At 57.1% G+C, this 20,042-nt stretch overlaps 5 protein-coding genes and 1 long non-coding RNA gene across 13 annotated transcripts; 4 read left to right on the plus strand and 2 right to left on the minus strand.

Moving 5' to 3' along the window:
- Positions 1-1,004: 1,004 nt before the first annotated feature.
- Positions 1,005-1,496, minus strand: LOC147829505 (uncharacterized). Its single transcript, XR_015448914.1, has 2 exons — positions 1,406-1,496; positions 1,005-1,156 (listed from the first exon to the last, which is right to left on the minus strand). It is a non-coding gene; the product is annotated as an uncharacterized LOC147829505 (long non-coding RNA).
- Positions 1,497-1,593: 97 nt separating this feature from the next.
- Dnajc4 (DnaJ heat shock protein family (Hsp40) member C4) lies at positions 1,594-6,250 on the plus strand. Of its 4 annotated transcripts, none has more exons than XM_087205217.1 (6): positions 1,594-2,010; positions 4,186-4,279; positions 4,757-4,941; positions 5,027-5,191; positions 5,883-5,969; positions 6,056-6,250. In XM_087205217.1, the coding sequence occupies exons 1-6, from the start codon at positions 1,916-1,918 to the stop codon at positions 6,159-6,161; spliced, it is 732 nt and encodes a 243-aa protein (XP_087061343.1). In that variant the 5' UTR covers positions 1,594-1,915; the 3' UTR covers positions 6,162-6,250. The 4 variants fall into 4 exon arrangements, with proteins under 4 accessions (XP_087061343.1, XP_087061344.1, XP_087061346.1 ...); XM_087205218.1 differs by having other exon boundaries at positions 1,776-2,010; positions 5,030-5,191; XM_087205220.1 differs by having other exon boundaries at positions 1,803-2,010; positions 4,689-4,941; positions 5,030-5,191.
- A 108-nt stretch (positions 6,251-6,358) lies between these two features.
- On the plus strand, positions 6,359-10,001 carry Vegfb (vascular endothelial growth factor B). 4 transcript variants are annotated; one of them, XM_021264680.2, is made up of 8 exons: positions 6,359-6,742; positions 7,210-7,252; positions 7,397-7,456; positions 7,573-7,769; positions 7,950-8,023; positions 8,218-8,253; positions 8,497-8,732; positions 9,347-10,001. In XM_021264680.2, the coding sequence occupies exons 1-7, from the start codon at positions 6,398-6,400 to the stop codon at positions 8,708-8,710; spliced, it is 969 nt and encodes a 322-aa protein (XP_021120339.1). In that variant the 5' UTR covers positions 6,359-6,397; the 3' UTR covers positions 8,711-8,732; positions 9,347-10,001. The 4 variants fall into 4 exon arrangements, with proteins under 4 accessions (XP_021120339.1, XP_021120340.1, XP_004852589.2 ...); XM_021264681.2 differs by having other exon boundaries at positions 8,598-8,732; XM_004852532.3 differs by lacking the exon at positions 7,397-7,456.
- Positions 10,002-11,992: 1,991 nt separating this feature from the next.
- Fkbp2 (FKBP prolyl isomerase 2) lies at positions 11,993-19,076 on the plus strand. Of its 2 annotated transcripts, none has more exons than XM_021264677.2 (6): positions 11,993-12,138; positions 13,345-13,507; positions 13,823-13,935; positions 14,067-14,113; positions 14,587-14,622; positions 18,805-19,076. In XM_021264677.2, exons 1-6 carry the CDS (start codon positions 12,041-12,043, stop codon positions 18,969-18,971), a joined length of 624 nt encoding a protein of 207 aa, XP_021120336.1. In that variant the 5' UTR covers positions 11,993-12,040; the 3' UTR covers positions 18,972-19,076. The 2 variants fall into 2 exon arrangements, with proteins under 2 accessions (XP_021120336.1, XP_004852585.1); XM_004852528.4 differs by lacking the exon at positions 18,805-19,076 and adding an exon at positions 14,697-14,846.
- LOC147829506 (uncharacterized) lies at positions 12,179-13,183 on the plus strand. Its single transcript, XM_087205216.1, has one exon. The coding sequence runs from the start codon at positions 12,286-12,288 to the stop codon at positions 13,054-13,056; it is 771 nt and encodes a 256-aa protein (XP_087061342.1). The 5' UTR covers positions 12,179-12,285; the 3' UTR covers positions 13,057-13,183.
- Positions 15,519-17,873, minus strand: Ppp1r14b (protein phosphatase 1 regulatory inhibitor subunit 14B). Its single transcript, XM_004852526.2, has 4 exons — positions 17,324-17,873; positions 16,177-16,260; positions 15,868-15,900; positions 15,519-15,792 (listed from the first exon to the last, which is right to left on the minus strand). The coding sequence occupies exons 1-4, from the start codon at positions 17,579-17,581 to the stop codon at positions 15,724-15,726; spliced, it is 444 nt and encodes a 147-aa protein (XP_004852583.2). The 5' UTR covers positions 17,582-17,873; the 3' UTR covers positions 15,519-15,723.
- Positions 19,077-20,042: the final 966 nt, after the last annotated feature.

Consider the following 20,042-nt stretch of genomic DNA (forward strand, 5'->3'; position numbering starts at 1 on the left):
CTGCAAGTTTGTTGAAAGAGGAATAAATGGGAGTCTCAGTTACTAGATTGACTTCCCTGGGAAATTTGTTCAATCCCTGTACTTTTGGTTTTCCTGTCTGTAAAATGAACATGCCCAAGATCTGACATTTTGATACTAGGCGCTTGATCTACAAACCACAAAGTACTGACAGGAGTAATAGGCTGTTCTTTGTTGAGAGGGCAGGGATGTAGCAGTGGATACTGATAGGTGGGATCCTCTACCCCAGGTGAACCTGCCACTGCTTACCCTGAGCCCACCCTTGCTGTTGGGCATTGCCTGCAATGAGACCAGCGCTGGCCGAGCCAGTGCCGAGTTCTACATCCAGTGAGTGAACTCTGGGGCACAGTGGCCTGGGTCCTGGCAGGGATGGGTGTTGAGGGCTGGGGCTGAGGCAGCTGGGGTTTCACAGGAATCCTGCAGGGTGGACATTCCCAATCCACCACCCTCATGTCCTTGTCCAGGTGCAGCCTGACTTCCGAGGAGGTGAGGAACTACTACGTAGGTGGAGGACCTGAGGCCCACGAGTCTACAGGCATCATCTTTGTGGAGGCACAGGTGCAGGGCAGGAGATACATCTTCCTTGGCCTACAAGCAAGGAGTCTGCAGAGAGGCCTAGTCGGGAGAGGGTGGCTGGGTCAGACAAGGGATCCTAGGCCTCTTGGAATTTTCTCCAGAGTTACAGGCTTGCCTTCTAACCAAGGGAAAGGTTGGGGTCTGTGGAGCCCTGGTAACGTCTCCCTAGGCCCCATACAGTGTCGAGGGCTCTGAGGCTCAGGAGTTCTGGGCACAGCTCCAGCAGGAGGCAAGGGCTGGATGGATATCTGGGTCTCACTTTCTTCCTACAGAGGATGCTGGGATTGCAGGATACTGAGATGTGGGCGGAGCTCTGCCCCTCAGCCAAAGGTGCCATCTTCCTCTACAACCGGGTCCAGGGAAGTGCCATCTGAGTTGCCTGGGGGTCTCAGCCCAATCTACACCTCTGAGGAAAATAAAGGACTTTATTCTTGGATTCCATTGGCGTCTGCTGTTTCTTTCTTCTTTTGTTTTGGTACCGGGGATCAAACTCGGGTCCTTGCGCTTTCGAGGCAGGCGGCGGAACCACTAAGCTAAATCCCCGGCCCGGCATCTGCTGTTTCTATATGAGAGAGGGGTCGTTTGGAGAGGCCTGGTGGGTGAGAGAACACGTAGCGGGAAAGGGGAAAAAGCAAAAGCTAAAAGCGCAAGAGCCCAGCCTCAATTTCTCCCCCAGCGAGCTGGGAATGAGGGCCTGAGGGCCGTAACTCCCACGCCAGGCACTGATAAGGCTCCTGGGTATCTATGGAAGCAGCTCTGTGAAACATGTCGCGAACGGGGGGGGGGGGGGGGGGGGGCAGAGACTACTCACAAAGCCTCGCTGAGGTAAGGTCAACGGAGGACTTCCCAGCCTATTGGTAGGTGGGCGTCCAAGAACAACGAGAGTACGGAGGGGCCCGGTGTCTGAGCCAATGAGAACTAGGGGCGGGGCCGGTATAGGCGCAGGAAATGCCCGAGACCTCGCAGTCTATGAGTCCGGGGCGGGGCTTCTCCGTGGCCCCTCCCTCGTCCCCCCCATCGTCCCGGGTGGGGAGGGGGTCGCAGTGTCTCTGCAGGTGCCCGGGACCCAGAGGATCTCTCGAAAGGGCCGGGGGTGTCCGGGTCCGATCGTGACCAAGGAGCGCCCCCCATCCCGACCTGGGGCTTTCCGCAGAGTCTTCCTTGGCGAGAAATTCGGGCCAAGCCCCTTCCGCCGGCCCGGGCCCCGCCCCTTCCGCCGGCCCGGGCCCCAGAGCGCTTTAAGTTTCCCCTGATCCGGTCCCAATGCATCCCCACCTTGGTGGCCTCCTTTCCTCCTTTCCTCAGCTGCCCGCCCGCCGCCATGCCGACCCTACTGCCCCTGCTGCCCCTGCGCCTGTGCCGGCTGTGGCCCTACAGCCCTCCCGCCCGGCTCCTCTCGGCGGCCTCAGGGCAGCGGTGAGTTGAACGGCAAGGCAGGTTGTTGAGTGGGTTTTTGTTGAAATCCTGACCCTTTAGGCTCCGCCTTACAAGCTGGGATCGCTATGGCCTCTCCAGTGTCAGACGCCTTACAGGCCTGTCTCAGATAACCCTCACCTGAACTGCTGAGGACCCTGAAGATGGAGATTAGGAGACGACACCCCTCCCCCCATCCGGATGTGGTGGTGCAGGCCAGTAGTCCTAGTATTCTGGGAGGCAGAGACAGGAGGATTGAAAATTAGAACCTTGCCTAGGCAATTTAGCGTTTTAGCCGAATTGTCTTAAAAAAAAAAAAAAAAAAAGACTGGAGATGTAGCTTAGTGTGAATGCCGAGTTCAATTTCCAGCGTGGGGGGGGGGGGGCAACGTCATACAGCAAGTTAAGTGGCACATCAAAAATTTGAGCCAGGCTGGGGATGTAGCTCAGTGGTGCCTCGCTTGAGTTCGATCTCCGGTATCAGAAAGAAAAAAAGAAAGAAAGAAAAAATTTGAGCAAAGGGCCAGGGATGTAGCTCAGCAGCACAGAAGCTGCTAGCAAGCATGAGGCCCTGAGTTCCATCCCCAGTACGGTACCCAAAACAACAACAAAAAAATAAGCCTAGGTTAGGGCCGGGGATTTAGCTCAGGGGTTCCGATGCCTGCCTCGAAAGCGCAAGGACCCTAGTTCAATCCCTGGTACCAAGAAAAACAACCAAACAAAAAAATGAGCCCAGGTTAAACTCAGTGCTTTCCGCAGCTCTTGTGGTTGTCAAGATCACTGTGTGTAACCCACTGAAAGGGAGGAGACTGAGTACAAAGATGCAGATTCCTGGGCCCTGGGAGTTGAACCCAGAGTCTTGTGCACAGTAGGTAATCTCTCTACCACTGAGTGGCATGTCTCCAGCCCTTTTTATTCTGTGGGACAGGATCTCACTAACTTCACCAGGGTGGCCTTAAATTTGTGATTCTCCCCTCTCAGCCTCCCAAGTAGCTGGGATTACAGGAATGTGACAATGAACCCAGCTGTTTGTTTTTGACATGGGATCTTGCTGTATTGCCCAGGCTAGTCGTGAACTTCTGGGTTTAAGGAATTCTCTTGCCCCAGCTTCTCAGGTAAGGCTTGGTAATCTCTTCTCTTTTATTTTGATACCGGGGATCAAACTCGGGACCTTGTGCTTGCAAGGTAGGTGGTGGCACCACTGAGCCAAATCCTGGCCCTGGTAATCTCTTTTAAACAAACTTTTCATCTGGGCATGGTGGCACACCTGTAATCCCAGCGCTCAGGAGATGGAGGCAAGAAGATTGTCATGAGTTTAAGGCCAGCCTGAAGTACATAGAGTTCAAGACCATCATGGACTATGTTATAAAGAATCCATTTGTCAAAAAAACAGCCTGTTTGTCGTGAGAAAAAGAAAAGTTTATTCCAGTGAACAGGGACTAAAATCAAAGAGATTCTAGCAGTTAGTGGGGAAAGATTTCATCTGTGAGTGGACGGGCTAACCTTGGAAGAGAGAGATAGCAGCCAGCAGGGAAGGAGGACTATACTTATATAAATTTGGGGGAAGGAACTATAATCATAAGGAATTTTTATTTTTTATTTTTTGGTACTGGGGATCGAACTCAGATCCTTGCACTTGCGAAGCAGGCAGTTAAACCACTGAGCAAAATCCCCCAGCCCCATCATAAGGAATTTTTATGACTTGGGATGCCCAAGGATGGTCTTCTCATGTGGGTATACAGTTACTGGACTTCTCAGTGCCAGGGCGGTTGTAAACCACATTTTGAGTCCATTTGCCCTATTTACTAGGAAGCTGCTGTTGTTTGCTGAAAGCACCCTGTTTGCTTTTTCCTGTTGGTTTAGGGCAGGCCTGACAGACTATGCAGCAAGACCCTGTCTCAAAAAACAAACAAACAAAAACAAAGGAGCTTTCAGTTGTCTGTGGTGCCAGGGTCTGAGGACTACATTTGAGAACTCCTGATCTGGACAATGCCCAAAACACCCCCAAAGGGAAGAGTAATCTGGGGATAGCTGTATTTTGGGATCTGCCTCAGCCAACACAACTCCTGAAGGCTGAATTGAAGGGTGTGGCCCAATCCAGTCCCAATGCATCCCCACCTGGGAGGGATCAGGGCAGGGTTACCCTCAACCCCTGCAAGTTTGGGTCTCCCTCCACAGGTCTGGCCCCAGTAATTATTATGAACTGTTGGGTGTGCATCCTAGTGCCAGCTTGGAAGAAGTTAAACGAGCTTTCTTCACCAAGTCCAAAGAGGTATGAGTCCTCGAGAGGTGGAGAGGGAGGAAGAGGACATCTGAGCCAGGCAGGGGTGCACTCCAAGTTCCCAGGAGTAGACCTGTGTTTCTGGTGGGAGCCACATTCCCCCATGGGGATGGAAGGTGCTCAAAGCTCTGCCTAAGCAGGAGGAATGGCTGGGTGCAGGAACCAGGGACCCTGCCTCATGGCTGGGCTTGCTTTTCTGGACTTCTGCTCTTGAGAAACCTCTACTAAGACATATGGAGACAGCAGGGGGCTGGCAGTGGGGAGAGAGCTTAAATGAGGGGAGAGGGCAGGTGTCTGTGCTTCTTGATGTTCTGGCTGTCTTGAGGGGTCAACTAGTCTTAAGGGTGAGGGATCATTGCCCAGACAAGGCCTTTGAGAGTGATAGAGCCCTTTTGGGTAGATCTCATCAGGATGGGTCCTGGGAAGGGACATGGAAAGAGAGATAAGGGAAGTCCTGCCCCATCCCAGCTGCACCCTGACAGAGACCCTGGGAACCCAGCCCTGCACAGCCGCTTTGTAGAGTTGAATGAGGCTTACCACGTGCTCAGCCATGAACAGAGCCGCCGAAGCTACGACAACCAGCTCTGTTCAGCCAGCCCCTCAAAATCACCAGGGACCACAGCCTACCCCAGGTCTGCCAGACAAACACACAGGTACAGCAGTCCTGCCCCCACTTGCTGCTACCCCCAAGTCTCCTGGAGAGCCTCATCTCCACATGGTCCCCCCTCTGCTTCCCAGCAGCTCCTGGGCACCCCCCAATGAACAATACTGGGCCCAGTTTCATGGTGTGAGGCCACAGGGGCCTGAGTCATGGCGATGGCAGCAGAAACACAACCAGCAGGTGCTGGGGTACTGCCTCTTGCTCATGCTCGCAGGCATGGGGCTGCACTACGTTGCCTTCAGGTGAATCCCTGTCCTCCCCAGGGTGGTGGCAGAAGCTGGAAGGTGGGGGAAGCCTAGTGTGGTCAGCCAGCCAGCCACAGCATGCTTCGACCTGCATGCTGTCTCTCAAGCTAGGATTGCATGACCTTGCTATTTGGAGCCTCTCTTTACTTAGTAAAGGCAGTACTGCAAGGAGGGCTAATGTCATTTTCAGTTTTTCATAATTTGAATGTAAATCTTTGGTGCTAGCTGCCAGGAGGGCTGGAGTCAAGTATTATGCAAAGAAGCAAATGCATTGTGACTGAGCTTCCCCAGCGGCAGTCCTCATGTTTGTTGGTGTCCCCTGCCACTCTCTCATGTACACCATGATATAGATTAGTAAATCCAGCAAAGATAATCAGAAGCCAGCACCCATTGCCAGTAGCCTGACCAGTTCAGTGATAGAGACAGAGGCAGGACTCTTTTCTGGCCTCGAGGGGAGACCACCCCCACGACCAGAGCTGCTTCAGTGCCTTCAGCAGGACAGCCAGGGACGTAGGGCGCAATGAGACCCTGGAAGGCCCCGGCTATTCGGTGCTCCTCTCCTCCCCACAGACACACACCGGGGTCCCTACAGATGGAAAGCTGTGAGAGACCCTGGAGAGGGCAGCACTTGAGGGATAGCAGGGACCACAGAAATTGAAGTCCTTGGTTAACGGCAACCCCCTTGCAGGAAGTTGGAGCAGATGCACCGCAGCTTCATGGATGAAAAGGACCGGATCATCACTGCCATCTACAATGACACACGGGCCCGGGCCAGGTCTGTCCCCACTGTCCTGTCCCTGCCAGTCCTGGCACCACCCTCCTAGCTCCCCGTCCCGACCGCTCTGGTGCTTTCTCCTGCAGGGCCAACCGAGCGATGCTCCAGCAGGAGCGGAATCCGAGGCTGCACTCGCCGCCCTCTGGGGCTTCCCCAGGCGCCGGGTTCGTGCCCCCTGGCGCTGGCCCCTGAGGGGCTCTCTAGGCCCGCAGACGTTCGCTCCTCGCTGAAGCCCAGGCTTGGCCTATTCCCACGGCGCGTGCAATAAAGCAGTTCTCAGAGCTGTGGTCTGGTCCGCTTTTTCAGACCCCTTGCCCGCGCCCCCCGCCCTCCAGGGCGGCTACCCCGGAGTCCGGCCTCCTGGGCGGTACGTCCCCTCTCTGCTCCGCCCCTCCCCGCTCCTGGTGGGTAGCGCGTGTCTGGGTCACATGAGCCACCCGCCCTTCAGCCCGGGCCGATTCCCCGCATCCCCGCCGCCTCCGTTGCCCGCCACCGTCCGCTGCCCGCCCGGCTCCTCTGGACGCCGCCGCCGCGCGGGCCGCGCTGCGCTGCCTGCGCTCAGGGATTGGGAGGGGGCTGCGGAGGAGCCGCCCCCTGCGCCTGGCCCCCGCCCTCCGTGCCCTGGCCGGCGTGATGGGGCTCGGGCCGCCGCCCCCCGCACTGCCGGGCTAGGGCAATGCGGGTGCCCCCGGCGCGCGGCCCCCGTGGGCGCCATGCGCCCCCTGCTCCGCCACCTGCTCCTTGCCGCGATCCTGCAACTGGCCCCTGCCCAGGTACGCGGGGCCCCGACGGCCCGCCCACCCCACCGTGCCCTCTCAAGGTTGGCGGAAGTGGGGAGGCGCCCAGAGGCCTTGTCCTCCAGCTCGGACACTCGGGGGGCCCTGGGCATCCCCTGGGAGGTGCCCCTCCAAGCCGGCTGGCTCGCCCGCCCAGCCCTGGGCCACTCCTCCGCCCCACCCCTTCCCTTGGGCACCGCCACGGGGCGGAGCTGCCTTGTTGCCTACAGGACCTGGTTCGTGCCCACTGGGCCCTCTCTTGACCAGACCCGCAGGCCCCCAGCAGGTCCCAAGTGGCCAGGAGAGGACAGGTAAAGCTAGTAGTGAGGCCTTTGGGACAGAGCAATCTGGAAAGATGTCAGAGAGGAGGTGAAGCCTCCAAATTCCAGGGCAGAGCCCCAGGGTAGGCATGGGGCTAGCCCCTCCTAGAGTGCACCTGGGGTCCAGGTCTCTTCTCTCCACAGGCCCCGGTCTCTCAGCCTGATGGCCCTGGCCACCAGAAGAAAGGTAATAGTTACAGTAACTTGGCATCAGCCAGTACTAAGTGGTTTTGCCCCATGCCCTGATTCCAGGCTCTGAATGCCTGTCATCTTGCATAATCACAATTCTCCTGTAAGATGCAGACTATTATTCTTTCTGCCCATTTCACAGAGGAAGAAGTTGAGGCAGAGGGGTTGCTGGGTTCTCAACAAACAGGGCTGGGAAAGACAGGTGAAGAGGGCAGAAGAGGGGGTAGTTGAGGGTGACCCGGGGACTGGGGAAGACAGGTTCTGGGAGCAGCTGCAGGAAATCCAGTGGGGATTTAACCCTTATGGGTCTGCCCACAGTGGTGTCATGGATAGATGTGTATGCGCGTGCCACCTGCCAGCCTCGGGAGGTGGTGGTGCCCTTGACTATGGAGCTCATGGGTACTGTGGCCAAACAACTGGTGCCCAGCTGCATGACTGTGCAGCGCTGTGGTGGCTGCTGCCCTGACGACGGCCTGGAGTGCGTGCCCACTGGGCAGCACCAAGTCCGAATGCAGGTACCAGGGCAGGTGGGGCAAGCAGGCTGGAGGGACAGTGGTGCTCTGGGGGCTGGGCCAGCTCAAAGAGCAGCACACAGGAGGCTGGAGGTTGGCCACCAGGGTCCTGGCTATTGGAGGAGCCATTCTCTCCAGCCCACAGCCTATCACTGTCTGTCCATGTTCTTCTCCCGAGCACAGGTCCTCATGATCCGGTACCCAAGCAGTCAGCTGGGGGAGATGTCCCTGGAAGAACACAGCCAATGTGAATGCAGGTGCCAGCCAGGCCCAGCCTCTGAGCTTGCAGAGTACAGGCATGGGGGGTGTCGGGCGTGGCAGTGCCCCAGTGGGGACCAGGTGTCTAAGTGGAGCCAGAGGTAGGTCTGGGATCTGGGGCCAAAGAGCAGGATGCTTGGATTTTCTGATCTTTCTCCTCTCTTTGTCTTTGTCTGTCTTTCTTACTTTTCAGACCAAAAAAAAGAGAGAGTGCTATGAAGTCAGACAGGTGAGTCTCTCAGGCTCCTGTAGAAGTGGAGTTGGAGCCCAGGCCTAGCACCCAGGATATGATGTGTGGGTGGGCCAGGGGGTACACAAGTGAGTCACGAACCTGTGGTCCCCTCCCCTGTGTTACCCCCAACCTGTCCTCCCCATCTCTTCCTCTACTCTCCAAATCTGTGCACCCTGCCCAGCCCTAAGCTCCTGGGAAGATTCTTCCTTCTCTCCCCATACGTGTTGCTTCTCCTCCTAGGGCTGCCACTCCCCATCACCGTCCCCAGCCCCGCTCTGTTCCGGGCTGGGACCCTGTCCCTGGAGCACCCTCCCCAGCTGACATCACCCATCCCACTTCAGCCCCAGGCCCCTCTGCCCACGCTGCAGCCAGCGCCGCCAGCACCCTGATCCCTGGACCTGCCACTGCCGATGCCGACGCCATAGCTTCCTCCGTTGCCAAGGGTGGGGCTTAGAGCTCAACCCAGACACCTGCAGGTGAGCAGACTGGGTGGGGGTCGGGGGGGGGCACCTTTCTAGGAAGGCATTGAAGCCGTGTCCTAGGGTAAGTCCAGGGTGAGCCTGCCAGTGGGAGGAGGGCCAGGAAGGAGAAGCTGCTGAATGTGTTTAACAAATATTTACCAACTGTCTGCTGGCACTGGGGTCAGTGTAACACCAAGGACTATAACCTCTGCCTACATCTGAATTGGCAAATCAGACACAAAAGAGGTGATGCTGGTGCAGGATGCTGGGGCCTGTGTCGGGACCACTTGACATCATCTCTGAATGGCCAGACATCTCCTGGAGGTGGGGACATCTGCCTAGAATAGAAATTTGCAGAGCACTGGACCTTCTCAGGAGCCCCTGTGACAGACATTGCTCCACTGGGCTCTGAGAAACCAGGGGATGTGTTGGAACCTTTGGGCACCTTTGTCAGCAGTGTTTCTCAACACCCTTGTGTTCTTCAGTGAGGCCATGAGGTGGCCTCAGGCCAGCGGGCTTCCCAGGAGCATCAGGAGAGAATGGGGTTGGCAGAAGTTTATAGGAGTCCGTCAACAGGTGGTGGGGCTGAGCTCAGCCAGTATGAACAGATCTCTTCCTCCCCTCCGCAGGTGCCGGAAGCTTCGAAGATGACACATTGCTTTTCAGACTGTGAGGCCTCTTGCCTCATATGTTACATCCATGAGAGAAGAAAGGGGAACCTGAGACTAGCCCAACCCAAGACCTGATCCTGTTGGAAGCTAGGCCTGGGCCTCTCAGAGGACTCTCCTGCTGTCCTTTATCTCCCAAGGCTGCCTTCTGACAAAGTTGATGAGATGTGGTCCCAGTTTGGGGAGAGGGTGGTGTGCCGTTTCCATTTTCAACCACCCTGTGCATGTGACCATCTTACACCTGGCTCCTGCTTCCCTCCCTAAGAAGACCCCACACCTCTGCAAATCACAGGATTTGGGCTTTGGTATGAAAACTGTGATTTCCCCCAACCCTGATAAAAGAGGTGGAAGGAGCTATCCCTGTGTCACTGTTTGTCACTATCCAGGCTGGCTGGTTTGCATCACTGCCTCCTAGACCTGGTTTTACCCACTAACTGTGCTGATGGAGGAAGTGAGGCCAAAGGTCCCCCAGCAGATTCCAGTAGAGCCTGGGTCATGGATTCATCACTTCCCTGGTAGCATCAATGGGCATGGGAATCCTTACACCCTGCTTATCACAAGGGTTCTGCCCATTGTGGCCAATAAACTTGGGGTAGGACCCCAATATGCTGAGTGACCTTGGTTCTTACTGCCTTTTGCTTGTTTGTTTTGAGACAGGGACTCACTATGTAGACAGGGGCTAGTAGCCCAGGCTGGCCTTGAACTCAAGGTGATCCTCCTGCCTCAGCCTTGTGAGTGCTGGGATTACAGGTGTAAACTACCACACCCAGCTCTTTTTTTAAATGTATTTTTTTGTGATATGGGAGATTGTATCCAGGGGTGCTCTACCATTGAGCTATATCATTAGCCTTCTAAATTTTTATTTACTCATTTTTCAGTGCTGGCATCGAACCCAAGGCCCTGTGTATACTAGGCAAGGACTCTACCTTTTTATTTGAGACAGTCATGCTAAATTGCCCAGGCTGGCCTTAAATGTGTGGTCTTCTTGCCTCAGCCTCCTAAGCAGCTAGCATTACATGAGTGGGTCACCATTCCTGGGTGCCCCTTTCTGAACCTCAGTTTCCACATAGGCAGATGGAGAGAAGAAGTGATTGCTGTGGTCAGGGTTGTTGGGCTCCAGACAAGTTCAAGTCTGTCTTTACATAGTAGAAAAAGACCATCTGTTTTCCCTGCTGGGTAGCACTTTTAAGTGTCTCTTGCTTTAGCTCCCTGCAGTGGGGCTCTAAAGCACACACCTTCCTCGCCCAGCCTCACTCCGTTCTACTTTAAAGGGAAGTACCAAAGGTCTTTCTGTGGCTAGTGGGTTTGGTTTAGGAGACAGTCTCCTCCCACCTCAACCCACAGTCTTCACCTTCCCCTCTCTGCCACCTCCAGGCTCCTTCACCTGATGCTGCTTGACTCCTGAATTGTTTGACCAAAGCTTACCCTCCAACTTCTCCCTGTGGCCTCCAGTGCTGGGGGCCAGCCACCAGGACTAGTGCTTGGCCCTGCTAAGGCACAACCTGGAATAGTTAGCCCAAAAGGGCTGGGGATTTAGCTCAGTGGTTTCGATCCCAGGTACCAAAAAAAAAAAAAAAAAAAAAGCCCAAAATAGCCACCCTAATGGAGGCTTTCCCCGAAGTGTTGGGTTTGGGGATGTGCTTGTGATCTTGGTGGGCCCAAGGGAGGGATTTGGGTTAAGCTTTGAGAGACAATGATTGATAGTGATCACTTTTAAATCATTTTTGGTTTGGTTTCTTTTTTTTTTTGGTACCAGGAATTAAACTCAGGGCCTCGAGCTTGCCTGGTAGGCACTGGGCCGCTGAGCTACATCCCAGCCCACTACTTTCAAATCATTTTCTCAACTTTAATGGTCATATGGACCTACAGCTAACACCTGTGCACCCACTTAACCCCTAGACAAACTTGCACAAAGGTTCTCATGTATCTCCTGGCTTTATCCTCAGTTCTGATGTCCAAGGTCCAAGTTGTGATTATCCTCCATTTATAACTAAGCAAATAGGCTCAGAAAGGCAAAATGGTCTGGGGCCTTGCCTCAAGTTGCCTCCCTAGGAGTCAGCACGGGATTAGCTGCCTCTCAAGTTTGTTACATCAGTTAATGGATGTCTACAGTAATGGGCACTGGTGCACGCTGAGGTGCCTGAAAATAACTGGTGTAGGAAGTGGCCCGTCTGACCATTACAGTCCTGACCATGCCTGCACCAGGCCTGCGTGCTCAGAAGGGAAGGGCCCCCCACTCCAAGGCAAGGCCTGGAACTACACTTTGGCTCAGCCTTACAGGGGACCTGTCGGGTGGGTGCCTTCAAGCACATTTACCAGAGGCAAAGGAACATGGTCAAGGTCGCACAGCCAAGCAGTGACAGACCTATTATTAAAACCCGGCTCTTTCCCCAGCAGCCAACGGACCCTGAGGTAGGCAAGGTAGCAGTGGGAGATACTGGGGGCGAAATAAGATGGCGTCTCAAGACCCCCTCGGGGAACCCACGCCTGCTTGAATGTCCTCTCCGTCCGCCCGAGGTGTCTTTGGCCCTCTTCAAAATCACATTCTTCGAACCACGCAGAGTGCAGTTCCAGCGGAAGTGTCGCAAGATCACGGGGCGATACGAAGGCGGAGCCAAGGACTAAACCGCGCAGTAGCGGGTTTCCCAAGATCCAATGAGGGAGGGCGGCGTAGCTCGGCCGGTGGCCTCGAGGACGCGCCTGCGCAGAGGCGGCAGCACGAGCAGGGTTGACTCCGGGGGCGCGGCGAGGAGGTGAGAGGGGGCCACAGCCCGGGCTGGGGGGAGCCGGGGTGCAGGAGGGCAGGCTGGATCAGGCCGGGCAGAAGCGGGCCGGTGCTCTGCATGCCGACGGGGGATAGGTGGTGAGGAGACGGGAACTGGGTTCGGAGCTGTCCGGAGATGTCGCAGAGGGAGGGTTCTCACGCTTCACGGGGCGGAGCCCTGGCACTGGGGGCGGGACGTGGGACTGAGCCTGTTGGGACATCTGAGCGGGTGAAGGTGGGAGGAGCTCGGCAGCTGGGGGGCGCTGCCTGGCCCTTGGAGGAGCGGGAACTGGTGGAGGGCGGAGCCTCGGGTTTGGAGACGGAGGGGGGCGGGACTCAGGCACTAGGGGCGGGGCTTCATCTGGTGAGTGGCGCGGCTCCGGTTCAGGAAAAGAGGTCTAGTTCAGCTGAGGGCGGACCTGCGGGTCAGGGGGCGGGACTTCGCTCTGTAGGGGGCGGAGCCAAGGAACCTAGCGAAGGGTTACGTCCGAGTAATGCCCCTGGACGTCCGCGCGGGGGCGGTCTCCGTGGTGGCCGTGCCTGGGGACGCGGTAGGCCGAGGACTCCTCCGGGAGAGGTGGTGTGGGTGGAGCGGGCTCGGCGGCCAGCGGACACGGGCCCAGTTTGGGTGCCCCGACGGCCCCCGAGGGCCCAGAGCTGGGGAGGCGCCCCAGGCGGAGACAGTGGTGCGGGCTGGGGGATACCTCCGGAGGAACGAGGTTCCCCGGAACCGCCCAGCGGGGATGTATGGGTGCCTCGGGGTCGACCCCCCGCGGCAGCTGCAGAAGTGTGGGTATGCTGGGCAGGGGGCAGCTGGGTGTGGCGTGAGTGGGGCCGCCCAGTTAGGGCAACTGCTGTGCAGCCAGATAGGGTTTGGACTTTGCGTAAGGGGACAGGTGGGAACTGAAGAGCAGAGGTGGAGACCAAGAGGGAGGGAAGGTCTGGGGGTGAGCAGAGGGGCAGGGCCTTGGCTGCTGTGGCCTCCCCTGACCCCCTCCCTTCGCTGCTGCTGGGGTCTTCGGCCAAGCCCCCTTCTCACTGCACTGGTAAGTGTGGCCATGGAGTCCGGGGGAGAGGGTGGTAATCTGGGACGAGGGGATCCCTTGGGCAGGCAAGGTATGGTGGGGTTCAGTCTTCCAGGATCCTGCTTGTGTTCCATACCCTCCTCCCGGTCGGTCGGGGTCTATGCCCACAGAAACATGAGGCTGAGCTGGGTCCTGACAGTACTGTCCATCTGCCTGAGTGCCACGGCCACGGGGTCCGAGGGCAAACGGAAGCTGCAGATCGGGGTCAAGAAGCGAGTGGACCACTGTCCTATCAAATCGCGCAAGGGAGACGTCTTGCACATGCACTACACGGTGAGGGGGTGGAGCTTCTTTGGTGGGTGGGGCTTATGGGGACCAGAAAGGACTTGGGAGCCTGGTTTGTCACCCAACCAAGTGGGTGATGGTGGGCAAATCCTCCATTGCTTCTAAGCCTATTCCCAGTGTTCACCACTGTCTACTTCCCAGGGTGGGTACCAGTAGGCATGACGGTACTGTGAGCTGTCCAAGGCTCTGTCTCCTACAGGATTATAGCCACCAGTGCTATGGGGGCCTGCTTGGTGGGGAGAGCATATGAATGAGGGGTGTCAAGAGTAATTCCTCATCATTAGTCTCTCCATCATCCCACAGGGAAAGCTGGAAGATGGGACAGAGTTTGATAGCAGCCTGCCCCAGAACCAGCCCTTTGTCTTCTCTCTTGGCACAGGCCAGGTCATCAAGGGCTGGGACCAGGGGCTGCTGGGGTGAGTCTGGGAGTGGGCCAGGGTGTGCATGGTCCTGGTTGAGGAGGTGAGCTGGGAGGCAAGCCTGGGGCTGGGGCAGGGGGTCTGGGAGCCTGGGTTTTGCCATATGCTAAGGATGTGTTGCTCTGCAGGATGTGTGAAGGGGAAAAGCGGAAGCTGGTGATCCCATCTGAGCTGGGTGAGAGGCTCTTCCTGGGGGATGGGGGTTAAGGGTGTGTTGAGGGAAGGGTGAAGGTGGCTTCAGCCTCACTGGTTTCCACTCTATCCATTCACTATAGTACATGCCTCTTCCAAGGCTAGCTTTGTCTAGCAGCAGGAACAGGGCAAGATGGGGCACTCAGGTGTAGTGCCTGTGCTATAGCTGGCCCATCAGACTCTTGACATCCCCTCCCATTTCTGCCCTACCCTCCACTCTGGCCCTCTCAAGGGTGCAAGATCACCCCTCCCTGCTGAGCTATAAAAGGGGGCCTGGCCCCACCTTACTTTGTTTCTTTCTCTTTTTTTGACACAAGTTCTCACTGTGTAGTTCAGGGTGGCCTTGAACTCACTATGTAAACCAGGCTGACCTCAAACTTGAGTCAGTCCTCCTGAATGCTGAATGCATGCACCACCATACCTGGGTTCACTTTGTTTCTTGTGCATCTCTCACAGGATATGGAGAGCGGGGAGCTCCCCCAAAGATCCCAGGTAATACCCCTTCTTATACCCCCATACCTCTCACTGGAGCCCAGGTTCCAGACTGACCCCACCTCTCCCTCCAGGTGGTGCGACCCTAGTGTTCGAAGTGGAGCTGCTCAAGATTGAGCGCCGGTCAGAACTGTAGCCAGCTTCAGAGGGGCGGGGGTGGGGGGGCATGAGGGACCAGACTGTTTAAAAAACAAAACAAAACAAAGCCCTTAAAAGCCCAAAAAGTGACCATGTGTTTCTTTGTGGGCCCTGAGAGACTTAGGTTAAAACCACAGCTTCAGGGGTAGGGTATAACTCAACTCAGTGGCTAAAGTACTTGCTTAGCATGTACAAGACCTTGGATCTCCCCCCCCCCCCCCAAAAGCCTCAGCCTCCCCTCTGACTGCAGAGCCTCAGGGTCTGGGCCTACTGGCATAGCGACCCTTGTCCAGAGAGAATAAAAGTACTGAGGCCTGCCTGCGACACTGCTCCCCAGCCGCTTCCAGTGCCTGTCTGGTAGCCAGCTCTGGGCTATCGCCATGGCTACATGGCCCTTGAAGGCCTGCAGGCACCTGGGGAGAAGCTGAGCTGACAGCAGTTGTAGAGCAGCCTAAAAGACCAGCCAAAGGGCCAGGGATTTAGCTCAGTGGTTTCCTCGCCTGCTGCACAAGTGCAAGGACCCAAGTTCAATCCCCGGTACCCAAAAAAAAAAGAAAAGAAAAAAAAGAAATTCGTTCTGGGCCGGGGATTTAGCTCAGTGGTTTCACCACCTGCAGTGCAAGCACAAGGACCCGAGTTCGATCCCTGGTACAAAAACAAAAACAAAAAAAGACTAGCTGAGCCTGTAATTAGCTGCTCCAAAGGCATATCCTAGCTTTATTAAAGGGTCCACGCCGCAGAATCAATATAAAAACACAAAAAGTCCCATCAGTTTAATAACAATAAAAAACCCCAAAAATGGAAAACTGAGGGGCAAGGGAAAAGACCCCTAGGCCAGGGGCACGGAGAGCCCTGCTCATGGCACCAGGCCTGGCTGCAGGGTCCCCCGTTATTGCTGTTGCTACGAGGTCAAGGGGCAGCGATTGTCCTGTGGGAGCCACTGTTCATCTGGGCCAGGGACCCTCACTTCTTCTGGGGTGTGCTCAGCTTCTGCATGCCCCGGATCTTGTCTAGCAGGCCAGAGATGAAGGCCTAGATAGGAAGGGGGCATTAGGGAAGACTGGCCCCCAAGCTCCCCTCACCCCACCATCTGGAGAAACCACTTACCTCAGTGGGTTTGTAACAGTCAACCAGCAGCTCCTGGGAGTGAGGGGATAAGTATATAGTGAGCTCTCAGGGATGTAGGCCTAGAGCTCACACCACTTCCAAGGAGCTGGGGTCACCTGCAGCACAGGGGGGTCCTTGCTAGGCAAGGACCATCAGCCCTAGTTTTCAGAGGCAGAAGTTGAGGCCCTAGGTCCCAGAGCAGGCAGATCCAGACCAAAGGCAGCCTGGTTTGGGGCCTTGCTTCATCAAGGTACAGTGCCTCCTGGCAGCACCCCACCCACTGTCCCTACCCCCTAGCCCTTCTCTTACTTTGACCCTGGCAGCCCGGGTATCGTCACTTTCCATGTCCAGGAGCTCGTCCACATCAATCTCCAGCTCTGGGATCTCCTCTTCCTGGGGTGGGGGTGGGGGAGGAGGGAGACAAGGGCTTGAGTTGGGAGAGAAGGTGTGAGGGGCTGGCAGGTTTCAGTCCCTGCCTGTTTCAGGAGCAGACCAGCCCTTTGCCAAGCAGATGATGGCAGCTGCTCTGAAAAGGAAAACAGATCAGGCCTGTGCCAAGGCAAACTGCCTGATGTGGGGGGGGACTTCCTGTCCCTGCCATTGGGCACCCAGGGTGCCAGACAGCCAGAGCTGGGGACCTTGGACTGGGAACCCAGCAGATGTGTCTCCCCAGCATCCGGGCCCCCATCTCACTAAGAGCACTGGTAGTGCCAGCTGTCCCAGTTCATCACAGCCCCCCTCCCCTCCCCCAAACACCTGTCACAGCTTCCTGGGAGTGAGGAGGAAGTGAAGGGTGAGGGGTCAGGGGAAGGACCCATGTCTGGTAAAGGGGAAACAAAGAGCATAAGCTTTGGGGGAGGGAGGGGATGCCCACCACCCCTCCTCCCCAGGAAGCTGCTACCCTGGAGCCAGCTGCGTTCCACCTCCAGGCTAGAGCAGGGTAGGCAGCACCGGGCAAGCCCACTCCCCCACCCTGCCCCCTGGGGCCTGAGTCACCCTCTGAGCAAATAGGGAGTCATGGGGTGGAGAACCAGAGCCCAGAGCTGGCTGACCTGCCCCCACAAGATGGAGTTCCAGGCTAGCCCATTTAAACAATCGAGACCCTCCACAGTACCCCCACCAGCGCCTTTTAACTGGGGTCCAAAGCTGACTCCAGGCAGGTTACACCTCCTTCCACCGCCACCCAGGCTGGCCCTGCCCCCTGTCCAAGGCCAGGCAATCCGTCAGAGCTTCTTTGAGGACAGCTCGCTTGACTTGGGGAGTGGCACGAGGGAGGCTGGGTCTGAGAGACTTAAGTCAGATAAGAAAGAGCACACGCGGGGCGGGGGTTGGTGCGGAGAGCGGTTCCTGCCGAAGCGGGACACCCCGACTCGAATGACAGGCGGGCGGAAAGCAGGGCTAGGAGCAGGCCGGCTCAGGACCGACTTTAGGGTGTCGCGCGGGGTGGGGAACATACCTGGCAGTCGTAGAGGCGCGTGAGCTGTTCCAGGATCCACTCCTCCAGGTTGAGACGCTTCCGCAGCTCCTTGCGGTCATACTTGACTGTGACCTTCCCTTGGCGTCTCACTGGGCCCTCGTCGTCCGCGTCGCCCGAGCCCTCGCCCGCGGCCCCCGGGGGGCTCTGAAAGTACACGCGGGGGCCGGGGCCGCCACCGCCCGGCCCGGGGGCCGGGGCTGCCAACGCCGCGCCCCCTGCGGGGCCGCTGTCCGCCATGGCGGCCGCCGGGGCCACGTGCGCGCGTACGGCCCCTCCCTGCGCCACCGCCTCCCGGACGCCCGCCGGCCGGCTCCGGACCCTTGGCTCCTGCTAGGTTGCGGGCTCGGGTCCGCGCGGCTCCGCGGCTAGGGCGGCGGCGGGGGCGCCCGGGGGCAGCTGCAGCATGCGGAGCCCCCGGGCCTGGCCGCGCCCCGCCCCTCCCCGCCGATCCGCCCGCCCTTTGTCCCCCACGGCCGCCGCCCCGCCGCCGCCGAAGCTGCTTTCCCGTCTCGCTCCTTCCTCCGCCCCCGACCACACCCCCTTAAAGGGCCAGCCCTGTCGGGGCCCCCTCATTCTCACCCCGCCTCTGGAGAGGGACCCGGGCGGGCCTAGTGGGAAGGGGTCTCCGCCTGGCTCGCCTGGCTCTCTGCACCCCTAATTTAATCTTCTAGCCACAAACTAGGTATCCTGTGCGCCTGGGGGTTCGCGCTTCCGCCAGGACCCTAGTCCTTGAACCTTGTCTCTGTCCTCCGTGCAGCAGGAACTGGGGCCACCTAGGTATGGAGGGACGTGGGCACTGTGTGTAGGGCAGGGTCTGGGGAGCAATCTGGGAGACTCCGACATCTGGGACCCCCGACCCCTGGCCAGCAAGGGGCGAGTGCTCTTCTCTGCGCGGGCAGACACGTGTACGCAGCTCCACAGAGGGGCAATGGGAAGGCGGGCAGGACCTGCCCTGGTGCCCGACGACCTACTTGGCGGGGTCCCATGCCCTCCCTGAAGAAGTCCCGCGTGGAGGTGCCCCCCCCCTCATTTGAAGGGCCAGCTCCGGGCAGCCACCGCCCACCGGCCGAGATGGCGGCGGGGGCGGCATTGTGGGAAATGTAGTTCGCGGCCGGGCCCCGCGTGGCCGCCCTGCACCCGGTGGAGCCGCCCGGGGAGCACACTTGTGTGTGGGCCCCCTCCCCTCCCCGGCTTGGCATACCGAAGCGCGTACAGGGAAGGAAACTCCGGCGCAAAGAGGTGGTGAGCCGGGGAGCCAGGACTCAGGATAATGAAGGTAATACTCTGGCCCAGAATTCACGTTTATTCGGACCCCCACACAGTCCGCAGCTGGAGCTCCCGAAGCCCCTCTGTCTCGCACACCACCCTTAAGCAGGCTGTGCACCCTATTCCCTACCCCTTTGACTGTCTGCATCTTTAAAATGTCTCATTCATTTCTTCATCGTGTCTCCCACTTCTAGGTGGTGAGCTGCAGGAGAGAAGAGAGCTAGCTATGTGGACTTTGCTGACGCCCAGGCTTTGGTCTGCCGGCTCCCCTTCAAACCCACGTGTGTTAGGAAATTACCTGGGGCCTGCAGAAACCGGGCACCTAGAACTGTCAGTCTTAGAAGATGCTCCACACTGTTGAAACAAATAACTGAGTGAAAGAATGAGTAGGCAGGTGTGGTGAGTTGCGGCTAGATTGCAAATTCATGCTAGCCAGTGGGAGCAACTTAGCAAGACCCCATCTCAAAATAAATAAATAAATAAATAAATAAATAAATAAATAAATAAATAAAAGCAAGCCAAAATGACTGACTTCCTCAGAAGTGGCAAGGATTAAATAGGAAAATTTGGGGGAAATCGGATTGCTATACAACAGAGATTAATTGAGTCACAGGGTTAGATAAATGGGGAGCTGAAATTTTGAGCTCTATGAATCAACCCCCATCATCCCACTCAATTTAAAGTCTCTACTCGCTCCCTCTCCATCTTCCCTTGGACTCAACTGGCTTGTGCAGCCCAGCCCAGGCTGTCTCCATAACAGCAGGATCACCCTCTGGAGTTCCAAACAAGGTCTCAGGATCCAAGAGGCAGAAAGTCCCAGCCCCTCACAGATACCCTTTCTCTGGATGCTGGAGGAAGAAGTCCTCATTCAAGCAGAGTTCAGAGAGGGTTATAGATCAGCCCAGGGTCACACAGCTGGTCCTGCATCCAAACAAGAACCCAAGACTTTAGGCTCCTCCTTTACCCTATAGTGGATGAAGAGAAAATAGACTGTGAACAGTATATGTCAGGGTGAGGTGAGCTTCTTAGGCTTTAGCCAGAGAAGGGCTGACCCTTGCTCTTGCTAGTTAGGCAGGGCCACCCAATCAGAGCCTGACCTCCTGCTCCAATCCCTGCCTAATAGCATCTCTTTACCCAAGTCCAAATTTCCCACCATGCCTCACCTCACCCTGCCAGGGCAGGGCAGCTCTTTCTGAATCCCAGTATTGACTTGGGCCTGCAGGTGCTCATGGACTAGAGGAGGGACACACATGAATTGTCCCTTATGCCCAGCAGCTACTGTGGGAGTGGGTGACCCTGAGAACTGAGCTTCCTGTCCCCTGGGGGTGGTGTGAAGGTCTCCAGTTGAGTCCAACATGAGGTGCTCCTCTGAGGGCTCTCTGGAGCATGTCCTTTCTGCCTTTCCCTCTAGCATTTCCATGCCACCCCCAAG

This window comes from Heterocephalus glaber, unplaced genomic scaffold (assembly GCF_053883595.1).
Source record: "Heterocephalus glaber isolate CG9 unplaced genomic scaffold, H.glaber_assembly_v1.0 deba00000594, whole genome shotgun sequence".
NCBI classification, from domain to species: domain Eukaryota; kingdom Metazoa; phylum Chordata; class Mammalia; order Rodentia; family Bathyergidae; genus Heterocephalus; species Heterocephalus glaber.